The sequence below is a fragment of the Ahaetulla prasina genome, chromosome 1, assembly GCF_028640845.1.
Source record: "Ahaetulla prasina isolate Xishuangbanna chromosome 1, ASM2864084v1, whole genome shotgun sequence".
In the NCBI taxonomy this organism is placed as follows: domain Eukaryota; kingdom Metazoa; phylum Chordata; class Lepidosauria; order Squamata; family Colubridae; genus Ahaetulla; species Ahaetulla prasina.
The window spans coordinates 299,006,610-299,033,037 of NC_080539.1; the positions used below are offsets into that span (position 1 = coordinate 299,006,610).

Below are 26,428 nucleotides of genomic sequence, written 5' to 3' on the forward strand. Positions count from 1 at the left end.
AATATTATTAGTGAAGTTGAATATATGACAGGAAAATGGATTTACTTGAACATCCTAATCTTCTGTTCTTATTCTGATTGTGTACTGAATATTATTAAGACCATGAAAGAAGATCGATGGTCTGATTACAATTCATTTTACACTTAACATAGTAACATAAGCAGCATATTTTAGCCATCTCTTTCCTTGCCTTTTGCAATCTTCTGCCACTGAGACATCCCTTGTGTTCTAGCATTCAGCAGTGGAAGATGGGGCAACATACCAATCTGTCAACTGCTACTGAGGAATTGCTCTGTTTCCTCCATAGCTCACACTGGGCTTGGCTCTGTTTCACTTGACATGAAGGACTGAAGAAAGCTTCTAGCATTTCTTCTATAAATAGAACATAAAGATTAATTTTCCTGCTGCCCTATAAAATGGAAGTTGTTCTACTCTAAAATAATTTGTACTAAAACATATGCATAAATAATTCTACATGTGAGGGCTTATCTAAATACAAGTCAGAAAAATAATCCATCAAGCAGTTGTCCATGCTGGTACTATTATAGCCTGGCACCACAAGGTTTTACCACTCAGACATGAGGGCAAAGCAATTATTTTCTTTGTAATCGTTGTGCCCTTGAACCTAGTTTTGTTTACTAAGGGCACCTGTTGACATCATTGGGTGTGTAGTGGAATGTGCCATTGAGTTAAGAGTAATAACCTACTTCCTCTATTTCTAGGCTGTAAATTAATAATTTTCTAATGATTTTGTAGTCAGTGTACACTTTCTATGTGAGAGATGACAAACAGTGCAATAATAAGAGTTTCAGAAAGTTTGTCATGACTTGAATAACAACTCCTTGATCTTTTGATGAGACAAACTATGCCTTAAATCTGTCCAGTTTGCTTTGTCTATTTATTTTTGGTGTGATAGAAAGTCTATAGTACTTGTTGAGTGGGGAAGTTTTCAGAGTTGTGAGCTTTTACTTTTTGAGCAATTTGAATGGAGGAGCAGATATGGTGGTTGAGGCATGCACATGAATTGCTCAAAATGCAATACAAGAAGTCTACTGTACATTGGCTTTTATAGTTACTTAATAAAATTATTTAATTATTAAAGAATTTGTTTACTGAGCAGAACTTTGTTTATTGAGCAAAAGCATGCTAATTGCAAGCAATTGGTGTTGGGCTACTAGTTCTTAACTTGATAGGTTATCATCTGAATGCTAAAGTAGGATAGCAAACCTGTTTGGTGTAGTTATCAAAGGCACCAAGTTGGAAACTGGGAGACTTTTGAGCCTGAACAAGTCAAGACTGACTTGAAGGCAAGAAATGAAGAAAGAAAGGAATGGAATAGAATAATAGAATAGAATAGAATAGAATAGAATAGAATAGAATAGAATAGAATAGAATAGAATAGAATAGAATAGAATTTTATTGGCCAAGTGTGATTGGACACACAAGGAATTTGTCTTGGTGCATATGCTCTCAGTGTACATAAAAGAAAAGATACGTTCATCAAGGTACAACATTTACAACACAATTGATGATCAATATATCAATATAAATCATAAGGATTGCCAGCAACAAGTTATAGTCATACAGTCATAAGTGGAAAGAGATTGGTGATGGGAACTATGAAACGATTAATAGTAGTGCAGATTCAGTAAATAGTCTGACAGTGTTGAGGGAATTATTTGTTTAGCAGAGTGATGGCCTTCGGGAAAAAACTGTTCTTGTGTCTAGTTGTTCTGGTGTGCAGTGCTCTATAGCGTCGTTTTGAGGGTAGGAGTTGAAACAGTTTATGTCCAGGATGCGAGGGATCTGCAAATATTTTCACGGCCCTCTTCTTGATTCGTGCAGTATACAGGTCCTCAATGGAAGGCAAGTTGGTAGCAATTATTTTTTCTGCAGTTCTAATTATCCTCTGAAGTCTGTGTTTTTCTTGTTGGGTTGCAGAACCGAACCAGACAGTTATAGAGGTGCCAATGACAGACTCAATAATTCCTCTGTAGAATTGGATCAGCAGCTCCTTGGGCAGTTTGAGCTTACTGAGTTGGCGCAGAAAGAACATTCTTTGTTGTCCTTTTTTAATGATGTTTTTGATGTTAGCTGTAAATACCTAATGTGGAATTTTTCAACTTAAATTAATGATAAAACAATTGCCTGAAGCGTTTCTCATAGTTTTAGACAATGGTGGGCTGCAAATTTTTTAACAACCAGTTCTCTGCCCTAATGACTGGCTGTGTGGGCGTGGCCAACTCGATGTCAATTACATCGAGGGGTACTTCGCCTCACCCGCCCTCTCATGTCTGTGGGGATGCTGCAACAATCGTAAGTGTGAAAAACGGTCATAAGTCACTTTTTTCAGTGCCCTTGTAACTTTGAATGGTCACTAAATGAACTGTTGTAAATCAAGGATTACCTGTACAAAAATACAAAAAGCTTCTTTGCTTGGAAAAAGCTGCCCTAAATACCAGTCATTAGATTAGAAATGGGGGAATACACATTGAAGATCAATGAGTCACAGCTGTCATGGAAATCTAAACCATACTGTCTGAATACCTTCCTTTTCTTCAGCAATACCTGCAAGCCGGAGTTACAAATTAGGCAGGTTGCCAGAGTACATTGAGGAATTAAAATAGTTAAAATACAAGGATAACAATCAGCAGCCAAGTTACTCTTGCTGACAAAGTGAAACCCTATTTGGGCTACAAAATGCTGAGCTAAAGAGACAAATTAACAAATTAATGTATTGAGTGAGAGCTAATCCCATTCTGCCTTTGTTTATTCCTTGCTGCAGGGAATTTTTGCCTATGAATATAGCTATCTATCTCTTTATCTCTTAAATGTTGACATCTTCTGTGGGTTATTAAGGAAGATGGGTGCTGCTTTCTCCCTATAAGAAAATGTTTCTCCATTTCTCATTTTTAATATTTCTCAAAATATTTCATTCTTCTAGGAGAATGGTGAGTGCTAACTTTCTACAATTGGTACCATGTTACTACCCTGTTTTCCCCAAAATAAGACATCCCCTGATAATAAGCCCAATTGGGCTTTTGAGTGCATGGTAATAAGGCTAAGTGCTTATTTCAGGGTTCAAAAAAATATAAGGGTCTTATTTTCGGGGAAACACGGTATGCCATATTATCATGAGAGAAAACTAAAACAAATTGGAAGGAGGATCCACTTATTATCAGTGAGCAATCATGTGCCTTGCCCACTCCAAAGCAATGCAAGAGACTCCTGTCCCAAAGATGCTTTTTCAAGAGGCAACTGGACTTTCTGGAAACCAAGAAAGTCCAGTTGCCTCTTGAAAAAACACCTTTGGGACAACCATGACCTGGATGACTGAAGAATCCCCATAGACAAGAGACTCCTGTGCTCAGTGAACTGACAAAGCACAGTTTCCCACCTAGGAGAAGCAATCATTAGATCCATTTGTACCACTTAAAGATACCAGCTGGTCTCACTCACCTCACAAGATATCCTTAGGTAATCATCCAGATTTAAGGAAAGATCACATGCCCCAGAAAGGCAGTAAAAAAAAATCAGACAGAATGCTGAGCTTGCATCCTGCCTCTCAGCCATTTCTTCTATGGCTATGCCAACCCTTCTGTAAATAGCTGTTCCAGCTGTGTTGGAAATATACTCCAAAAAGCTTTAAACAACCCTTTAAGAAAGTCAACTCCCAGGAATAAAAGCACTGCAAAAAATTCAGGGGGTGGGGAGGAAACTCTGGAGAAGCTCAGTCTGGGCATAAGGCTTACAATGTAACAAGCTTAACCCAGAGGCAGTTTCTGAAAACACTTAAAGCAGCAGGGAAATTAAGATAAGGATTAGGCTAGCAATAGAGGCATACCAGAATGTTTCCTTCCTGCCTCCCTTGCAGGATTAGCCTATAAAGTGAGAAAAGATTTCTTCCAACAACCGGTTCTCCGAACTGCTCAGAAAATTAATATCTGATTTGGGAGAACCAGTGCGAACTGGTAGCTTGTCTCTGGTTTTAGACAATAAATTTGTCTTAAACGTAATTACTAAAAAGCAGAAATTTCATGTTTTCTTAGGATCATTTCAAATCAATTCTTAGCCATAGAAATTCACTTAGTGATTTCAGATAGGACATAAAATTTCTTCACTGCAGAGAGTGGAAGAAATCCTGATGCATGTATGTATGTATGTATGTATGTATGTATGTATGTATGTATGTATAAAAAGAGGAAAATATTTCTTTCTGGGTACAATATTACAATCATAGATTTTATTGTATTTCAGCCAGGTCTCTTTCAGACTCTGTTCCTTGCAATATTTTCAAAGAGTTTGAAATTTGTTCTAACGGTTCTCTGTGCTTTAGAGAAACACATGGCTGCAAGCTTCTTCTTTCTGATATGATATGAAAACTGTGATAACTGTAAGAATTAGTACATGGATACCAGTACTTTAAAATACTGTTCTAGACATAATAAACATACCGGTAGTTATGTTGTATATCGCCTTTTTTAGTTCATCATTGCAAGTTTATTTTTTACACTTAGATTCAAACTATAAATTTAACGTTGGTTTCAGGAACATAACTTTAATGTTTGTATCTTCTTTTAAAATTTTAGGGTCTTCTAGAAATGGGGATGGGGAATCTGGCTACGTGACTGCAGCGTTGGGGAACACATGGAGTCATTGCGTCAATACAAGACTCATTTTACAGTATTTGGATTCAAAGACAAGACAGGTGAGGAACCAAAAAGGCATATTATTTCTACAGTCAAATCTCATAAACTATATGGTCAAATTGGCCTTTTTTGCAGAAAGAAGGTACTCTAGTTTGTAATTCACGTTTGGAAGGTGGAAGCAGGGAAGTTTCCCAAATTAAAATTTCTTGTCTATTATGTCTACTTTCTTCCCTCCTGGACTGAAATTGTTGCTGGAACATTAACTTCATAACTTTCATAAATGACTCAGATGAGGGAATAGAAGGGAACTTACTAAATTTGTGGATGATAATAAGCTGGCAGGAATAGATGATAGGCTCAATATCCAAATGGATCTTGATAGACTTGAACACTAGGCCCTATCTCACAAAATGAGATCCAATGTAGAGAAAAGTAAAGTTTGCACTTAGGCAAGAAAAAGCACAAGTAAACATACAGACTGGATGAAACCAGGCTTAATAGCAGAAACCGTGAAAAGGATCTTGGAGTCTTAGTGGACAACCAATTAAATATGAGCAAATAGTGTATGGCAGCAGCCAAAAAAGCCATTGCAATCCTAAAATACATTAACAGAGGGATTCAGTCAAGATCAAGTGAGGTACTAATACCATTCTATAAAGCCTTACTAAGACCACACCTAGAATACTGCATCCAGTTTTGGTCACCACACTATAAAAAAGATGTTGAGACTCTAGAAAGAGTGCAGAGAAGAGCAACAAAGATGATTATGGGACTGGAGGCTAAAACATATGAAGAACGGTTGCAGAGTAGGGGGTCAACCTGTTTTCCAAAGCACCTGAAGGCCAGACAAGGAATAATGGATGGAAACTGATCAAGGAGAGATTCAACCTCAGATTCTCACCTGACAGGGAGAACAATCAACCATTGGAACAGCTTGCATTCAGAAGTTGTAGGAGCTTCATCACTTGAGATTTTCAAGAAGAGATTAGACTGTCATCTGTCATAAATGGAGTAGGGTCTCCTGCTTGGGCAGGAGGTTGGACTAGATGAGATTCAAGCTCCCTTCCAACTCTGTTAATCTGTCTGTTAAACCTTCAGAGCTAAATATTAGGCAAAATGTTTTGGGTCCAAGCAAAACATACATGTCCTAAGTATTGAAGAGTACAAAGAGTAGACAAAAACTATAGCCCCCTATATTTATGCCCTATCCTGTGGTTGTGCATCTCCTCACTCTTAACAAGTCAAAGTATAACTTCTGAATGAAGAACTTTTTTTATCAAGAGAGAACACTAATGTGATTAAATCCTGATTTCTAGGATTCTAAGTTGGGCTTGGTGTTGACAGAGAAAGAAAGGACTGGGAGAAGTCACAAAATATAAACATGCTGCATTCATGTTGCCTTTTCATTCAAGTAATATAAAAATTAGAAAATTGTCCCTTATTGTCCCACACATTACAACCTAGCAATTTTCCACTCTAGGTAAATATTGAGCCCTGTTAAAGCAAGCAACAAATTCCCTGGTGTACCAATGCCAGACATAACTTTCCGGTGCCCTTGGTTACAGACCAGCTGGTTTTGCTCTTGTCTGATTACTGCTGTATAAATAGCATTCCAGCATTCTATCATAAAACTATAATTTGGAATAGTCGTAACTGAAGAATACTCAGAATAGATTATATTAAATATTAAAAGGAAGAATGTATAATTGTGTATTTGACTCTTTTAAATTCTGAAAGATCTAATAATAAAGAAAACGGTACATTCACTGGGGTTTCAACTGTTTACTCCACTTATATTATTCCCCTGAAGCAAAAATCTGGGGTGAATATATATGCAATAATTATTTTAGAACGAACAAACTAATGCAGATCTAAACTGATAAGAATGGGAGAGAAGATAAAAGCATTCAGTGTAATGTTTACCAAAAGGCATGATGTTTCTATCTTTCAATTTTTATAATTTGATTTTTATTAAAATAAACATGTGCTTACAAGTATATTAATTAATATAAAACATTTAACAATTATTTTTAATGAACATGTATTCTTGCATCGAATTATAGAGCAAAAGCTATTTGTAATAGGCAGTTGAATAATAATAATGTATGTAAATAACTATATAAATATATTTTAAAATTTTAAATATTGGTTTAAAGATTTGCTTGGGATTGTGAAAAGCACTTAGAATGTTGCTGGAAAGTGCTTTGAATAAGACTGGGACTAATGTAGGGTATGCAGAAAATGAGTTTTAGAAAGGAAAAGAATCCTGCATTAAGTTTTGGCTTTGCTGAGTACAGTCTGGATAGTAGTGACAAATCTGTGAGCATTTACTAGAAAACATTTGGATCAGGTGTATAAAACTGAGATAATGCCAGGCTACCTAATGATTCCTACTTTTCTTTAACACTATGATTCCAGGTTGCATTCAGGAGTCTCCACTGGATGCTAAATGTATACCCTACATCAGGGGTGTCCAAACTACGGCCCGTGGGCCAACTGCGGCCCGCGGGTCAGTTTTTATTGGCCCGCAGCAAATTCTGAAAGTATAATTGAATATGGCCCTTTTCGGCTGCCTCCCGGTACTTGCCCGGTGGTTCGCTGCGAGGCTCGCGGCTTCTCCCCATGGGCGGGGAATAATGAAGGGAGGGGGCGGAGGAGGCGGCGAGCGGGAAAGAGGCTGCTGGCCGTGCCCGACCCCAGCAGTTCTACCCTCGCCTTCCTCGGGCCGCCTGGCGAGGCTCCTCGCGCCTCCACCCCTTGGGCAGGGAATAATGAAGGGAGTTTCAAGTTCATACAAAATACAAAACAAAAGCCAAGATCAGGGGTGTCCAAACTTGGTCTCTTTAAGACTTGTGGACTTCAATTCCCAAAGTTCCTCAGCCACACCCCAAAATAAGCCATGCCCACAGAACTGGTATGAAAAAAATTAGCCCTCCCCACCCCCCCGTTCAATGGTGTGGCCCGGGCCTTTGCTTATTTTTCTGTATTTGGCCCTCACCAAAAAAACTTTGGACACCCCTGCCCTACATGCTCTGAAGTACCTTTATTGAACCAAGCCTCAAATATTGCATGAATGAACAAATTAGAGCCAGTTTGGTCTAGTGGTTGAGGTATTAGGCTACAAATCAGGAGACTGTGAGTTCTAGTACCACTTTAGCCATGAAAGCCAGCTGGGTGATCCTGGGCCAGTCACTTTCGCCCAGCCCAATTCACTTCACAGGATTGTTGTTGTGGAGAAAATAGGAGAAGAAAAGTATGTTGGATATGTTTTCCATCTTGAGTTATTTGTAAAAATAATAAAGGCAGAATATAAAATAAAAATATGGTAAATCCTGAGCTCAGTATTGTTGCAAAATGTTACTGATTATTCAAATCTGCTACTTTTCAAAAATACAAGTTTGTTTCACATGGATAAGATAATAGTGAAAAAGCAGCTGTATGTGGCTTTCAATATAGCTATTGTTCAACTTTCTAATATGGAAAATGCCATAATACGCCTAGATATTTGAGGTACCATCCTATGTATCAGCATTCCATATGGATTCTAAACCAAATCTCATAATGCTCAGATAGCGACTGTAGCTATTGTCCGCTGGGGATGATAGTAATTCTAGGCCAACAGGAAAGAAAATCCCACTGAGTTTGGTCAGATTTTCAGTTTGTACATGCATCAAAATTATAGCAGCTTCATCTGTGACACTTAGATCTGTTTGTTTAATTATTTTGTATCCTGCTTTTGTTTTTGGTCAACTCAATTGGCATATAGTTTAATGGACTGAGTGCAACAGACAACAGCCACAAAAATCCATTTCACCATTTAACAGATGTTTGGATCTACTTCAGATCATTATCTTTCCATGAAAATCAAGGTTTCCTAAATTTGAAATTACTGCTTGAATAAAAACTAAGAAGGTCGTGCTAATGAATTCATTCAGTACTGTTTTTCAAGTTATTCACAACACATGTTGTGTTTTAATGTGGTCAAATAAAATTTGATCAATACATAAAATAGATGGACATTTTCCTCAATGTCTCTTCATTGTTTTCCCTGATGGAGTTGATTTATTGGGAAAAGTTATATCTTTATTATGTGTGGATTATTAACTCTTACAAGCAAAACTCTCATTAGAAAGATAAATACTTCCTTGCTTATCAGCTAACTCTATGCTTACACTGTTTTAATTTGAATTCTTTTCCTTTCATTACAAGCCAAAACCATACCAGTAGGTCTGCTTAATGTTTTGATTTTCCTGACTCAGAATTTCTGTTTATCAATTCAGTAATTGCTGCCCTGTTCAATCTATCACCCCCGTGGTCTTATTTCCTATTGGCAAGTTCTTACTTGAAAGGGTTGAGATTTCAAAGTACCCTTGACATTCTAAACAATCTGAAAAGATATTACAGTATTTTTAAATAAGAGGAATAAAGTAAAAAAATCACAGAATATTTAAATTGAAGGAAGTTTATTTAAATCCCTAACATCTGATAAGAAGCTCCTTGCTAGGCTAAGTATTCTACCTAATTATAAAGGTATAAAGTATTGTCAAGAAATTTGTCCTAAATATTTTAATTTTTTTAAATAGTTATCTGGTCTTTGTCCTGGTTTTGGTTTCTACTGAGAAAATACCTGACCCTTCTTGTCTTTTAGGTATTTGAATTTTCTATCCATCTGTTTTGCAAGCTAAATGTGCACAGTTCCTTTACTTGTGCCTACGTTCCTTAGGCTTGATTTTTAGAGCCCTTAGCATCTTTGTAGTTCTCCTCAGATGTCCCTTTAGCTTCTCTTAAAATATAATGCCATCAATTGGATAGAGTGGTCCAATGCTATCTAACCATTTCAAAGAACATTAAAGCTATTACATCCTGCGATCTGAATGCAATGCTTCTGTTAATACAGCCTAAGATTCCACTGAACATTTTAGCGGCTGTACATGTTCATATTCATATAGTGGTCTAGTACTTATAGAACATTCTCACAACTGTTACCAAACCAATCTTCCCTATCCCTGTTTGAATTTATCCTACCCAAATTGAGCTGAATGTCATTCAGTTAGATTTGACCCATTGTTAAAGAATATTAATGTTGCCCATCCATCCATTCCTTCATATTCATTTATAAATATCACCGGAGTGCGGATGCAGCTCAAGATAATGCATATAAAATGCATTTATATTTAAGAATATATTGTTTTCACTTCTATTTTTCTGAGCAAGGAACATTTCAGGGCCCCTGTTTTTTCTTGCCAAAAAGTAAGAACACACTTACTTTTCACTCATTTGTTGGTTATATCACATTCTTCAACATTTTCCTTTGTTTTTTTTTCTTGCTATGTGCATCCACAAGCAGAACACTGATGGCATAATAATAAACAACTACAGTTGATGTTCTGTAGTTCTACCAACCAATAACAACTATGGTTTACAGATTTGATTGAGTCAAGTATACTAATTGAGTAAATCTTAGGTTAAATATAAATCAGAAGAAAACAAAAGTAATGGCTTCAATAAAATAAAATACCTGACTCAAATGTTATGCTAGCAGGAAAGGAAGAGTGGAGATACAACAATATAAGTACCTGAATTATATTTTAAATAATATACTGGATAATACAGTGGAAAAGAAGAAGCAAAACTGAATGGACAATAGTAAGTTTCGGAAAATAAATTTGTATTCTGCTGGAACTTAAAACTTGAATTTAGTTGACAGACTTTATGCTTTGATAACATAATAACATAATAACAGAGTTGGAAGGGACCTTGGAGGTCTTCTAGTCCAACCCTCTGCCCAGGCAGGAAACCCTACACCATTTCAGACAAATGGCTATCCAACATTTTCTTAAAAATTTCCAGCATTCACAACTTCTGCAGGCAAGTTGTTCCACTTATTGATTGTTCTAACTGTCAGGAAATTTCTCCTTAGTTCTAAGTTGCTTCTCTCCTTCATTAGTTTCCACCCATTGCTTCTTGTTCTGCCCTCAGGTGCTTTGGAGAACAGCCCGACTCCCTCTTCTTTATGGCAACCCCTGAGATATTGGAACACTGCTATCATGTCTCCCCTAGTCCTTCTTTTAATTAAACTAGACATACCGAGTTCCTGCAACCGCTCTTCATATGTTTTAGTCTCCAGTCCCCTAATCATCTTTGTTGCTCTTCTCTGCACTCTTTCTAGAGTCTAGATATCTTTTTTACATCGTGGCGACAAAACTGCATGCAGTATTCCAAGTGTGGCCTTACCAAGGCATTATAAAATGGTATTAAAACTTCACGTGATCTTGATTCTATCCCTCTGTTTATGCAGCCCAGAACTGTGTTGGCTTTTTTGGCAGCTGCTGCACTCTGCTGGCTCATATCTAAATGGTTGTCCACTAGGACTCCAAGATCCCTCTCACAGTTACTACTATTGAGCAAGGTACCACATATACTATACCTGTGCATTTTGGGTTTTTTGCCTAAAGGTAGAACCTTACTTTTTTCACTGTTGAATTTCATTTTGTTAACTAGCGCCTAATGTTCAAGTCTGTCAAGATCTTGAGCCTATCTTCTGGAGTGTTGGCTATTCCTGCCAGCTTGGTGTCATCTGCAAATTTGATGAGTTCCCCATCTATCCCCTCGTCCAAGTCATTGATGATGATGTTGAAGAGTATTGGGCCTAAAACAGATCCTTGGGGTACTCCACTGCATACTTCCCTCCATGTGGATGTAGTTCCATTGAGGACTATACATTGAGTGCGGTTGGTCAGCCAGTTACGAAGCCATCTGGTGGTGATGCTGTCTAACCCACATTTTTCTACTTTATCTAGTAGTAGGTTATGGTCTACTTTATCAAATGCTTTACTGAAGTCCAAGTAAATTATATCGACAGCATTCTTCTGGTCCACTAATTTTGTCATTTTGTCAAAGAATGCAATGAGATTAGTCTGGCATGATCTGTTTTTGACAAACCCATGTTGGCTTTTGGTTATTACTTTGTTTGCTTCTAGGTGTTCAATGATTCGTTGCTTGATTATCCAGAATCTTCCCTGGTATTGAGATTAGGCTGATAGGTTTGTAGTTTCCTGGGTCTGTTTTTTTCCTTTTTTGAAGATGGGAACTACATCAGCTCTTTTCCAGTCCTCTGGCAGTTCCCCTGTGCTCCAGGATCTTTGAAAGATATAGGTCAGTGGTTCTGAGATCTCGTCTGCCAGTTCCTTCAGAACCTTGGGGTGTAATCCATCCGGTCCTGGTGATTTGAACTCGTCTAGGGTAGACAGGTGATCACTTACCATTTTTTTCCCTATTTTAACTTGTGTTCCTAATCTGTTTTCTGTGGTGCTGTTTTTGATAGGTTGGATTGTTTTTTCCTTTTGTGTAAAGACAGATGCAAAACATGAGTTAAGTAGATCTGCTTTCTCCTTGTTGCTTGTCACCTTCTTGCCACTTTCTCCCAGCAATGGGCCAATTGTTTCCTTGACTTTTTTCTTGTTTTTAACATGTTGGAAGAAGCTTTTTTTGTTATTTTTTACTTTTGTCGCTAGCCTTTGTTCGTTGTGAGCCTTAGCTTTCCTCACTTCATCTTTACAGGCTTGGGCTATTTGCTGATATTCTGCCTTAGTTATTTGCCCCTCTTTCCACTTTTTATACTTGTCCTTTTTGTCTTTCAATTTGTCAGATAGTTCTTTATGCATACATGCTGGTTTCTTTTGAGATTTATTATTTTTCTTCTTTATTGGTATTGTGCTAGACTGGGCTTTTATAATCTCACTTTTCAAAATTTCCCAAGATGTGTTACTTCTACAAAACATTTTGTAGAAGTATCACCAAAGACCTGAATGACAATGAGGAAAATAGAGGCTTTTGAAATGTGGGTTTATAGACAATAAAATTGATTGAATGTATAGAAAATGAGACAGTCCTCCAAACAGTGAACAGGATGACAGAAAATGTGACTATCATTAAGAAAAAGGAATAAGAATAACAAGGATACATTATATGAAACCAACAACCACCACTTTTTCAATTAATTATCCAAGCCAAGATTTGTGGGAATTGCAGTGCTGGAAGATAATATTTATTCTAATGGGAAAAAATCTATTCAGGTGGTTTGGCAAAAATATAAATGTTTTAATTTGAACAATGACCTAAAAAGAATAGTTAGAAATGCTACCTGACTACTTGTGATACTAGACACTAAAAGAAAAAATAAAATAAAATTATAAATTATTTCCAGTTTGGGTTCTTCTGAAGTGAACTAAAATGTTTTTCTCCCAAAAATATCGAGGGCAGGATAAATATTAGCAGGAATGAATCTTCTATCATTTTTCCCTTCAAATCGCCAACAACAAAAAATGGTCAAAGGGGTGTACTTAGATTGAGATGTGTGCAGTAAAATTTGCCAAAGAACCTCTGAAAAAGTTAAGCTTCTTTGCAGTTAGCCCTGAGTGCTTGCAAGTAATTAGGATTTTTTTAAACAAGGGGTTAAAAATCCCTCAGATGCTTCATATATTTTAAAAAAGACTTGCTAGTTTTATCTAAAATACTGACTTTGCAACATGGACAGTTAAACAAAGAGGAATTATGAGGGTCTTCCCATCCTTAAATGTGACCTCCAGTTTTTCCTTTATGAATATTATTGGGTATATTAAAAAAAGCAATATAATAATGAACCCCTGTGATGTTAAATGAAAGGAATATCTGCCCTGTAGCTTAAGCCTTCCTATTAATTTCTAAGCCTGTAACCCAACACCAATCCAAAATTGAACAGAATAATTAAACGGGTTTTTTGAGCAAGGGCAGGAAGATGTGCTACCCTGTCTATTCTCAATAAATAAAAAAGCATCTGCTTGTTACTTACTAATTTGAGATAGTTATATCTCAATGTGGTGGCTTCTTATGATGTGACTTTTTACTAAGTCATTAGTTTTAACTGTCCAGTCATGTCTTGGCAATTTTATAAGCAAATGCTGTCCATGCTACCCTGTCCATGCTACCCTGTCAACCAGCTTCTTTCAGCTGTTGGATGTTCATCTTTGTATCAGCATTGATGGTATGAAAGCCAGCGAGTTCTTTGCTTACCCCTTCCTTTTTGACCCACTAACCATTCCTAATATTATTGACTTCCCTAATGAATTTGCATGCATGACATGGCCAAAGCAAATCAGATCTAATCTTGTGATTTTGGCTTTTAGCGACGTTTCTGGTTTTATAGGATTCAGCACCTCTCTGCAGGTTTTCCTGGCTGTTCATGGTATACACAATAATTTACGCCAGCACAACAGTTCAGAGATATCAATTCTTCTTCAATCAGCTATTCTTAGGGTCCAACTCTCACACCCATAAGGAAGATTATTGCTCTAACTCACCTGCTTTATAAATTTATATCAATATCTCTGCTTTTTCATACCTTATTCATGTTAATCATTGCAGTGTGACCTAAGGTTATTCTGCATTTGATTTTTGATGTAGAACCGTCATCCTGAACAATTTTTGATCCAAGGAAGATAAATTCTCGAACTACATCAGTTTCCTTATTGTAGTCATATCTGAGGCTTAAATATTTCCAAATGGGTTTTTCATCTCTGATTTACCCGACAATGAATATTAGTGGTTAATTCAGTCCAAAATCTATATAGAAACCCCTTCACCTTAGAAAGATTTACTACCTAGTATAAGAAAAATGTTATTCCAAATATTTTTGCAGTGTAGAAAGAGAGGAGTTAAAAAGCTGATCTGTAACAATAAATTAGCATTCTCCAACCTGGGTACCTCCATAAATGTGGAACAACTTCCAAAATTCTCAGCTTCTTGTAGTTGGGGTTCATACAGGGGCTATGCAAGACGGAAAATACTATATTAAACTATTGCTAAATAGTCTTGTACACAATTCATGTAGCAGCTGTTTTTCCAAAAGGCAATCCTTTTTACAGTTATGTGTGGGATGCATGTGCAAATCAACCACTGTCAGATCATTAAAGAATCTTTAGGTTTATGCCCTATCCTACTATGCTTTCTAGCAGCTTTTAAAGAGGAAAACTGTTTACATTATTTGAGTGTGTCTTTGCTATTAGGGACACAGATATCTCTGATGAGTGCCTTGTATGAAATTAATTAGAAACTATATATGATGTGATATGATATATGCTGACACGCCATAAATTCAGTCTTCCAATTATTTTCACTAAATTTTTTTGCAATTTATATCACATTTTATAAGGTATTGAAACACTAGTTTTATAGACATTACAGTATTTTATCCTCAATAAGAAAATCAATAAATTTATTTTACTTTATTGAGAATATTTAAAGTTAATTTTAAAACGCAATATATTATCATGTGTCACATAAAACATAACAATTGTAACATAAATATGAAGATTCTGAGAGTTAGAATTCAAAGCATCTAGAGCGGTGATGGCGAACCTTTTTCTCGTTGTGTGCCAGAAGTGTGTGTGTGTGCGTGTGTGACAGTGCGTGTGCGTGACAGCACCCATAATGCAATGTGAAACCCCCCCATGCTCATGCGCGCACAACCCCCCTCACACTTGCACCCCCACATTGTGACCCCCCCGCACATGCGCTTCAACCCCCCCCCCCCCGGTGCCCTTTTTTGGGCCTGGAAAGTCATAATTCTGAGGCAGGGCTGTTTGGCCCAACCAATTCTTGCTGTGTCTGTATGGGGTGGGCTTTCTGGTGAGGTGGCGAGGCTGCACAGTTACCGCAGCAGCTTGTAAAGCTTGTGCTGAGCAGCAGCTTCTTCCTGTCACTTAGCCCTTGCCTTGGGGTGACTTTTTCTGCATTCAGCCCTGAATGGTAACGGAGTCTTCCACTCTGCATGTACTCAGAGGCAGTCTGCAATCCTCTGGATCCAAGTCTTGGCATTGGAAGAAAAGCAAATTTCCAAAAAGAGCAGATTGATTGGGGGCGAGGAGGCGGCAGCAGCAAGGATGGGCGAGCCAGGGCTTCCCTGTCTCCGCACACAAGAGGACTTCAGGGGGAGGGAGGGAGGGAAGCCCTGGCCTGCTGCTCCTGCCGCCACCACCCTATCGCCCCCAATTGTCAGGTCTTACAATTTAGAGATAGACAATGTATTCATGAATTCCTCCTGCCTCTGGAAATGAGAATTACATTTGTGTGTTATCCAATGGTAGCACAATTCAAATGTCTGGATGGTTTATAAAGCAGTTTAAGTAGTTATAAAAGAACCTGGGGAACAGAAAGAATTCATGTGTAGGTCAAAGGCTAAGAGAAAGAATAAGACCTCAGCCTCACCGAACGTCAAACATCAAAAACATCAAAGCAAGAACATGTTTTTATCTCCACAGCCCATCCTGCCAAGGTAGCTAAAAAAAAAAAGACTGTAGTTTCTTAACTGCAGAAAGGTATAAGAGAGCCAATGACATTGCACACATTCCTGGTAATTATCCAAAATAAGTTCTAAGATTATTTTCATTTTATAACTAAGTCTGAGTCTAGACTGGAACGGAAATAGATAATCAACTTAACCTGAGAATGCCTAGTATTGAAATACTGTCATCCTTTCTATCTATTGCCTTGCATAGAAAGGGGTCACCTAATTATTGTCCACAATGTTTGAGTACAATATTGTTTTCCATTAATGATCTCCTAGTAGGAACTGTTCTTTACCTCAAGAAAGCCTGCTACGTTTGATCTTGACTGGGTTAAAATACCTTCAGTTATAATTTCTTGTTAAAAGGACTATACTGTTAAAAAGAACAAGTTATTTATTTCTTTAGAATTTGGCTTGGTAGAGTGTTTTGCTTCTTCATCAGTATTTACAGTCACCGTCTCACATAAATATACATCGACAAATGAAAACTCCCCCCCCCCCCATTTTGTTCTGTGCTGTGGGGAATATTTGGCCTGGATTCCTTTACTTATCTTTGCCTTTTAATGTATTCCATTCAGGCTCAGAAATGTGTGTTTTTTACATTGCCGAGTTAACTTTTTTGTAATCATACAGAATGAGGGTTACGACTGAATTTTGGAAAACATCTTGTTCTATGCTAAAATCATTTTGCAGGCAGTTCTGTGGGTAAAAATATTTGTACTGCGGTCTAGTGCTTGGATAGTTTTCTTGGCAAGAAACTAAGACCCACAACTTTCTACTTCAGACTGTTATTAATGTAGGTTAGAGATGCATGCGTGTGTTTGACAGAGTTTCCATTATCCCTCACAAAATGAAATGGAGAAATGCTAATATGTTGTGTTTTTATACCTATTCCCGTAAATGTTAAGTTATCACATGAAAACTGCCAGGAACTTACAAGTTGAGGGGGAAGAATTACATATAAAAATGTATGCGCTAGAAGTCAAAAACAAAGAAATACAACAAATGGAGTTTTATACTTATGAAGACAGGACATTAGGGAACAGGTATCTGTATCTTTATATGTAATACGATTACATATTACATATGATTATACATAATCATACAAATACAAACAAAAATTATAGTGGTATTTAATAATCATGAACTAAAGAGTACGCAATTCTTCTGGCCAGTAGCCAAATGACATAAGAATAATACTTCTGGATTACAAAGGAGATGATGCAAGAGTCTTCCTTGGTACTGTGGCTTTAAGATGTTTTGAACATGAAAAAGACATGGCAACCACTCTTTGCACATGGAAAAAAAACATGGTAACCAATCAGAGGTTGGATTGATAAAGTTGAAGAACAGAATGGCACATCTCCTTTGAATCTTCATTAAAGTATCGTACGCCTTCCTGGTGGGACTCCTACCTGTCATTCTCTAGATTTGTTTGGTCTTTAATTCCCAGAATGTCTAGTTAGCATGAGAACGAAATAATGCGTCCAAGCTGGTTGAATTATGCTGTAAGAAAATTAGGCTGCATTTTAAATCCAATATATACCACCTTTAAAGCGCTCCATGGCTTAGGGCCCGGGTACTTACGGGACCGCCAGCTGTTACCTTATGCCTCCCATCGACCCGTACGCTCTCACAGAGAGGGTCTCCTCAGGGTGCCGTCCGCCAAGCAATGCCAGCTGGCGGCCCCCAGGGGAAGGGCCTTCTCTGTTGGAGCACCTACTCTCTGGAACTCCCCCCCCGGTTTGCGCCAAATATCTGACCTTCGGACCTTTCGCCGGGAATTAAAAACTCACTTATTTATTCAAGCGGGACTGGACTGATTTTTTTAAATTTTAAATTTTTAATTTTTAATCCTTTGTAATTTTATATGGAGTATTTTAGGTTAGGTCAATCTGACGGTTTTAATTCGGCCACTATTGAATAGGTATTTTAAATTGATATTTTAACTTTGTATACTTGCTGTTTTTATCTTTGGCTGTACACCGCCCTGAGTCCTTCGGGAGAAGGGCGGTATAAAAATTTAAATAAATAAATAAATAAATAAATAATATAAGCATTACTATTATAAAATGTTTGGAGAGTTAAGTTATTATCAGGAAAGAGCATTCTCAGTCAAAAATTATTGTAATCCTTTTTGCAATCTAAATTGTGTGTTAATTTGAAGGAAGGCAAGCATGGCAAAAATGACAATTTTTTATCTGCAACAAGAAGCACTTCAGTAACGTATATTTGTTCATGTTGCTGCTCTTTATTCTGATCGCTACCTGATAAATATATCTGAGTGCGATGTTTACTAAAGCACAAATGCAACCTATGTACTATTTTTATAATTAGGTTGGATTTATGGTTCACTTCTTATAAAGAGGCCCCAAACAGTCATTGCCTGTGGTTCTGTAAAACCAAAAAGAGAGAAAATCCCTTCACAAGTAGCTTCCGTTGGTCAGGGTTTTCTCATAGGATGGGGTGATGTATGATACATTTAGATTGCTCTGTAAATGGTTTTATTTAATAGTGACCCATTAACCTGGTTTTAATTAAAGCTTTTGTTAAGTGTACTTCTCTTCAGAGGGCTACAATTTCCATTTCAGCTTGCAAAAATGAGTGTGTGGTTTTCTTATTTGGAGACAAATTCTGACATGTTTTTCCTGGGTCAACAGTCCTAGACCACAAATACCTTTTCAACTATGTTATCCAGAATATACTCTATATTGTGACAGTCTTGCCATAATGTATTTTAGTTTTACATGGTGTCTATAAGTTCCTCTGAAAGTCACCATATCTGTTTTCCAGAGAACAAAAGCCAAACAAATACAATCTAGAAAAATACTCTTTCAACCATATGGTTGCAGTTAATGTATTTGTTCTGATACAGCAACTAGCGGAAAAAATAACCATATCATTCATCTTTTTTGTGCAGTATAAGCTTAGATGGGTTAGATGAAATCAGAGCTAATTAGCTAATCTCTTCTTTCATTCTTCATCCTTTGTTTGAGATAGAAATCCAATTGGTGATTTGTATTGCAGTAGTGAAGTGTTGCAGTGCTCCACAGGGAAGACTGGAAATTTTTCCTGGCAACTTGTCAGTGTATCAGGTTCAATTATTGCAAAGTTGAATCTCAAACTCTGTTGAATCTTAATGTCAAGTGATGGGGTAACTCTAAGGGAGTGGCAATCAATAGATATAAATCATGTCAGTATAGGTAACCTAAAAGTAGTAGTTCTGTAACATCTATGTACATTTGATGAACTTAGCTGTCAATACAGTAAGATCATTGGGGATGGTTCCATATGTGCTGTTTAGGGTTTGGACTTGTAACACGAAGAGGCCTTTCAAATTCTCAGGAACATACATATAGCATTGGAATTCATACTGCCAAACTTGGGCTCTCAGGGATTTGGGGGAACATTTAGCAGCAAAGCACATTTCTAAGGGGGCAATTAAAACTCATATCTTTCTTCTTGGACAGTTGCTGCTGCTCTGTGTCAGGTGTACTGAGCTAAATGAGAGAGTATGCTGACTCGGCTTAAGATAGCTGCCTATTTTATATTGATACCTAATATTTGAGTAATAGACTATAGATTCAGCATTTTTGCCTTTTGCAGATAATTTCCTCCGTTCCCCATACCTTACTGATACAGTACATTATTTTCTTTCCTTCTGTGAAAGAAAAGATGCAGTTATAGAGTGGAAGGTTCCTTGAATTGATGCAAAACCCAAGAATTTGTTTTTCTCTCTTGTCCCCTCCCCCACTTTATTTCTTGCTGTACAATAAGCAGAGAGATTCTGACATAAGGATTGTATGCCCTACAGATTTGGCACAGGGGGAAAATTTGTTTGCTTAGCAATGGTTTTATTTAATAGTGACCCATTAACCTGGTTTTAATTAAAGCTTTTGTTAAGTGTACTTCTCTTCAGAGGGCTACAATTTCCATTTCAGCTTGCAAAAATGAGTGTGTGGTTTTCTTATTTGGAGACAAATTCTGACATGTTTTCCTGGGTCAACAGTCCTAGACCACAAATACCTTTTCAACTATGTTATCCAGAATATACTCTGCAAAACTAAGTGACCAAGATTCGATATATTTTTGTACTGATCCTAAGCCCTGATAAAACATTAGCAGAATTTAAGCAGAAGGCTGAGGACTTGGCTATTCAGGCAGATAGGTAGATTTCCCATCTTTACTATAGTAGAATTACCACCTCTCTTTGGATTCTTTGTATTTTTCAAGATCTGGCATGATCCACATAGCAGCTTTTTTCTCTGCCCTGAGTCAATACATTACCTAACAGGGTGGCAAACAAAAGGTGCTACAATTTCCATTTCAGCTTGCAAAAATGAGTGTGTGGTTTTCTTATTTGGAGACAAATTCTGACATGTTTTCCTGGGTCAACAGTCCTAGACCACAAATACCTTTTCAACTATGTTATCCAGAATATACTCTGCAAAACTAAGTGACCAAGATTCGATATATTTTTGTACTGATCCTAAGCCCTGATAAAACATTAGCAGAATTTAAGCAGAAGGCTGAGGACTTGGCTATTCAGGCAGATAGGTAGATTTCCCATCTTTACTATAGTAGAATTACCACCTCTCTTTGGATTCTTTGTATTTTTTTCAAGATCTGGCATGATCCACATAGCAGCTTTTTTCTCTGCCCTGAGTCAATACATTACCTAACAGGGTGGCAAACAAAAGGTGCTACAATTTCCGATATGAAAATTGTACTTGTTCATGTCCAAGCATAGATGTTGCATCCATAACTGATATCTTATGCATAATAGCAATAGAACTAGGGCCGCGGTGTGGCTCAGGCTGTAAGAAGCCTGTTATTAAAACACAGCTGCCTGCAATTACTGCAGGTTCTAGTCCTACCAGGTCCAAGGTTGACTCAGCCTTCCATCCTTTATAAGGTAGGTAAAATGAGGACCCAGATTGTTGGGGGGGCAATAAGTTGACTTTGTAAATATACAAATAGAATGAGACTATTGCCTTACACACTGTAAGCAGCCCTGAGTCTTCGGAGAAGGCGGTATAAATAAATAAATAATATAAGCATTACTATTATAAAATGTTCGGAGAGTTAAGTTATTATCAGGAAAGAGCATTCTCAGTCAAAAATTATTGTAATCCTTTTTGCAATCTAAATTGTGTGTTAATTTGAAAGAAGGCAAGCATGGCAAAAATGACAATTTTTTATCTGCAACAAGAAGCACTTCAGTAACGTATATTTGTTCATGTTGCTGCTCTTTATTCTGATCGCTACCTGATAAATATATCTGAGTGCGATGTTTACTAAAGCACAAATGCAACCTATGTACTATTTTTATAATTAGGTTGGATTTATGGTTCACTTCTTATAAAGAGGCCCCAAACAGTCATTGCCTGTGGTTCTGTAAAACCAAAAAGAGAGAAAATCCTTCACAAGTAGCTTCCGTTGGTCAGGGTTTTCTCATAGGATGGGGTGATGTATGATACATTTAGATTGCTCTGTAAATGGTTTTATTTAATAGTGACCCATTAACCTGGTTTTAATTAAAGCTTTTGTTAAGTGTACTTCTCTTCAGAGGGCTACAATTTCCATTTCAGCTTGCAAAAATGAGTGTGTGGTTTTCTTATTTGGAGACAAATTCTGACATGTTTTTCCTGGGTCAACAGTCCTAGACCACAAATACCTTTTCAACTATGTTATCCAGAATATACTCTGCAAAACTAAGTGACCAAGATTCGATATATTTTTGTACTGATCCTAAGCCCTGATAAAACATTAGCAGAATTTAAGCAGAAGGCTGAGGACTTGGCTATTCAGGCAGATAGGTAGATTTCCCATCTTTACTATAGTAGAATTACCACCTCTCTTTGGATTCTTTGTATTTTTTTCAAGATCTGGCATGATCCACATAGCAGCTTTTTCTCTGCCCTGAGTCAATACATTACCTAACAGGGTGGCAAACAAAAGGTGCTACAATTGAGCAAGGTACCACATATACGGTACTGGTGCATTTTGTTTTTGGCCTAAATGTAGAACCTTACTTTTTCACTGTTGAATTTCATTTTGTTAGATGGCGCCCAATGTTCAAGTCTGTCAAGATCTTTCTGTAACTTGAGCCTATCTTCTGGAGTGTTAGCTATTCCTGCCAGCTTGGTGTCATCTGCAAATTTGATGAGTTCCCCATCTATCCCTCGTCCAAGTCATTGATCAAGATGTTGAAGAGTACTGGGCCTAAAACAGAGCCTTGGGGTACTCCACTGCATACTTCCCTCCATGTGGATGTAGTTCCGTTGAGGACTACACGTTGAGTGCGGTTGGTCAGCCAGTTACGAATCCATCTGGTGGTGGTGCTGTCTAACCCACATTTTCTGTTTAGGGTTTGGACTTGTAACACGAAGAGGCCTTTCAAATTCTCAGGAACATACATATAGCATTGGAATTCATACTGCCAAACTTGGGCTCTCAGGGATTTGGGGAACATTTAGCAGCAAAGCACATTTCTAAGGGGGCAATTAAAACTCATATCTTTCTTCTTGGACAGTTGCTGCTGCTCTGTGTCAGGTGTACTGAGCTAAATGAGAGAGTATGCTGACTCGGCTTAAGATAGCTGCCTATTTTATATTGATACCTAATATTTGAGTAATAGACTATAGATTCAGCATTTTTGCCTTTTGCAGATAATTTCCTCCGTTCCCCATACCTTACTGATACAGTACATTATTTTCTTTCCTTCTGTGAAAGAAAAGATGCAGTTATAGAGTGGAAGGTTCCTTGAATTGATGCAAAACCCAAGAATTTGTTTTTCTCTCTTGTCCCCTCCCCCACTTTATTTCTTGCTGTACAATAAGCAGAGAGATTCTGACATAAGGATTGTATGCCCTACAGATTTGGCACAGGGGGAAAATTTGTTTGCTTAGCAATGGTTTTATTAATACATGAGTTTAATTTAATATTTTAAGATAATTAATATCCTTTCTGAATAATATTTCCTTATTTCAGTGCATTTATCTTCCATTTTCAAGTATGCTCTTTTATACAAATGTGGTCACAAATAGATAATTAGAGCCCTCAATGAAATAGAGTTTGTGTCTCTCAGATTCTGGAGGTCAATTGAAAACGATTGTGGAAAAGAAGGAAATTGATTTAGGGATATGATTCAGGGAAGAAATTAATCAAGGAAGATATAGATAGCAGAGACAGGAATAAAGAGAAAGAATTGCTTCCTTTACTACTTGCTGCAACAGATTACCCACAAAGGAATGTTACTCCAGACGGGGAAAATGTTCCTCATCTCTACTTTTAAACCTTTTGAAAGTAAAAAAACAAAAACAACTTGGCATGATAATCCATCCTAGGAGAAAATGTGCAGCCAAAGGAACTATCATTTTTCCATTTAGATTTTTTTATTAAAAAAGTATTACTTCTCATAATAGCCATAAAACTTAAACATTTTCCTCACTAAAGTCACAAGAACTAGACTGGTGTTTCTCTTTTTCCTTTATTTACCTACTGCTTCTGTCTTCCTGATTCCCTGTCTCTCCCCCCCATATACACACATACGTACACACACACACACACACACACACACACACACCGTCTGTCTGTCTCTCAAAATATGCTCCTTAAGATCTTGGGCAAACCAAATATTTTGGGGAACCTCTTTGATTCATCTTAGCCTGAATGATGGATTTGAATATACTCTGCAAAACTAAGTGACCAAGATTCGATATATTTTTGTACTGATCCTAAGCCCTGATAAAACATTAGCAGAATTTAAGCAGAAGGCTGAGGACTTGGCTATTCAGGCAGATAGGTAGATTTCCCATCTTTACTATAGTAGAATTACCACCTCTCTTTGGATTCTTTGTATTTTTTTCAAGATCTGGCATGATCCACATAGCAGCTTTTTTCTCTGCCCTGAGTCAATACATTACCTAACAGGGTGGCAAACAAAAGGTGCTACAATTTCCGATATGAAAATTGTACTTGTTCATGTCCAAGCATAGATGTTGCATCCATAACTGATATCTTATGCATAATAGCAATAGAACTAGGGCCGCGGTGTGGCTCAGGCTGTAAGAAGCCTGTTATTAAAACACAGCTGCCTGCAATTACTGCAGGTTCTAGTCCCACCAGGTCCAAGGTTGACTCAGCCTTCCATCCTTTATAAGGTAGGTAAAATGAGGACCCAGATTGTTGGGGGGGGCAATAAGTTGACTTTGTAAATATACAAATAGAATGAGACTATTGCCTTACACACTGTAAGCAGCCCTGAGTCTTCGGAGAAGGGCGGGATATAAATGTAAATAAATTTTAAAAAAAACTTAGACATATACTGCTTCACAGTGCTTTATAGCCCTCTCTAAGCAGTTTACAGAGTCAGCATATTGCCCCCAAGAATCTGGATCCTACCGACTTTGGAAGGATGGAAGGCCGAGTCACCTTGAGCCGCTCAGACTCGAACTCCTGGAGTGAGCAGTGAATTAGCCCTGCAGTACTACATTCTAACCACTGCTCCACCATGACTCTTCCTAGGAATTTTAATTGGCCTCATGATGAGGTTACTGTTGTTTTTTAAATGACCAATTTTTCAATATATCAAGGACAATGACCAAATTTCTATCCGTAACTTTAGCCTACAGAAACCAATTGGTACCTCGTTCTTAGTTTTGAGTGGTTTTATTTTATGTCATTTTTATGCATGCACTTTCGTTCTTCTGTACATTTTAATGTATGTTGGCTTGGTTTCAGGCTATAAAGCAATGAATAAATCAATAAAGTCCATAAAGTAATGAATAAACCAATTTGCTTTTTGCTATCACAATTTTTCATTGAAATCAACTCAGCATATGAAACTAAAATATAATTACAGTAAAGAATGAACAATTGTCTGTAAACATTTGCAAGTGAGCACTCTGATACCCATTTAACTTAACATCCTTTTTTGATGAAAATCAGCCATTTTGATGCTAAGTTCATAAACAACCCTCCAGAGCAGGCATGGTTTTTGATCTTTTTTCAGTCATTTCTTTATTACAATTTTCTGGCTACCCTTCACCTGTCTTTGATCTACTTTTATAATGGTTTCATTCCATTTGAAACATATATGCTGTTATGTTGAACTGACTGGAACGGAAACTTGGACTTTGTGGATAGAATTGTTTGTTTTGTTTTAATTATACTATTAATTCTTAATCCTGTTCTTACAGCTGAAAGTTTTATATCTTAGTAAAGAACTGTCCCATAAGATAGCTTTACTAATACATGTTCTTTGTTGGTTTTGTTCATCTGAGATAAAATAAAAAGCAAAGGCTTCTTTGAGTTGAACTCTACTTCTTGGCAACAATAAAGTAATGATTTGCCATTATTCCCTTTTCAGTCTAGTTTTTACATATAAAATTATCCAGTGATAATCATCTTTTGGGTACTGTCTACTTATGCCTGCAGTTAAGTGCATATTTGAATACTCCTCCAACACCAAAAATTCAGGTCAATTGTAAAGTTACTGTATACTGGGGAGGAGAGGAGAAATCTGTCTTATGTCTTCCTGCTTGACATCTTGGATGTCCATTCAGAGAGACATTTTTATATGCTGGAACTGTTTGTAATGTTACTTTCCACATAGTTTGAAATGGTTTGGTAAAATTGTTCTTCTTATTTGTTTTTTTGTTTGTTTATACTCCTAAACCACCAAAGACAAAGGGAGGGCTCTCATGGCACTAACCAACTCCACAACTGTGTGCTCCTTTGGGCTCCCCACACATGGCCGCAGAGCCATCTTTTTGGTTATTTTTTCTGAAAATGTAGTTGGATGCTTTTTCCTTTGGCAATAGTCCTATTAATAATATATGTACCTCTTTTCAAAGACTACTTGAATTTTTAAGCGTTTCAATAGATACAATCCTCTTGCATCTTATTTGTATGGGAATGGTAGCAAAATTATATCAATTAGTGTGATGTATCTTAAAGAGGATATAGGTAGTTCTAGCTTAATGACTCTGGAAACTGGAATTTCTGTCACTAAGTGAAACAGTCATTAGGTGAAATATCACATGACCACATCACTTAGTGACAGCAGTTGTGTTAGTCCCCAATGCAGTTGTTAGGCTCTGCAACAGTCATAACTTCAAGAACCAGTCTTAATTATCATTCGTTCAGCACCATCATAACTTCAAACAGTTGCTGAATGAATGTTCATTAAAGGAATTCAGGAGTGTAATTGCCACAGTCAGAGCTGAGTGAACAGCAATTCATACAGAAAGTAGAGCTTTCTGTTCAAGTCTTGTAAAGACTTCTGTAGATAGAAGTGCACTTGTTTTATATCCCTGAAAGCATGTTACTGGTATGTGTTTGCCATTGCAAAAAGCTTCCCCAAACTAAAGACATTATAACATAATACAGTAAATAAAATAGTAATGTTATTACTATAGACAGTAATATAACACAATCACCAGAAAATTAT

General features: G+C 37.2%; 1 protein-coding gene across 1 annotated transcript in view; it reads left to right on the forward strand.

The window, feature by feature from the left end:
• The window catches only part of RAD51B (RAD51 paralog B), a 397,526-nt gene that overhangs the window by 162,541 nt on the left and 208,557 nt on the right, over positions 1-26,428 (forward strand). The window contains exon 9 of the mRNA XM_058161894.1: positions 4,590-4,708. Within this exon, the coding sequence (XP_058017877.1) occupies positions 4,590-4,708 (119 nt within the window). The remainder of the gene's footprint in view (positions 1-4,589; positions 4,709-26,428) is intronic.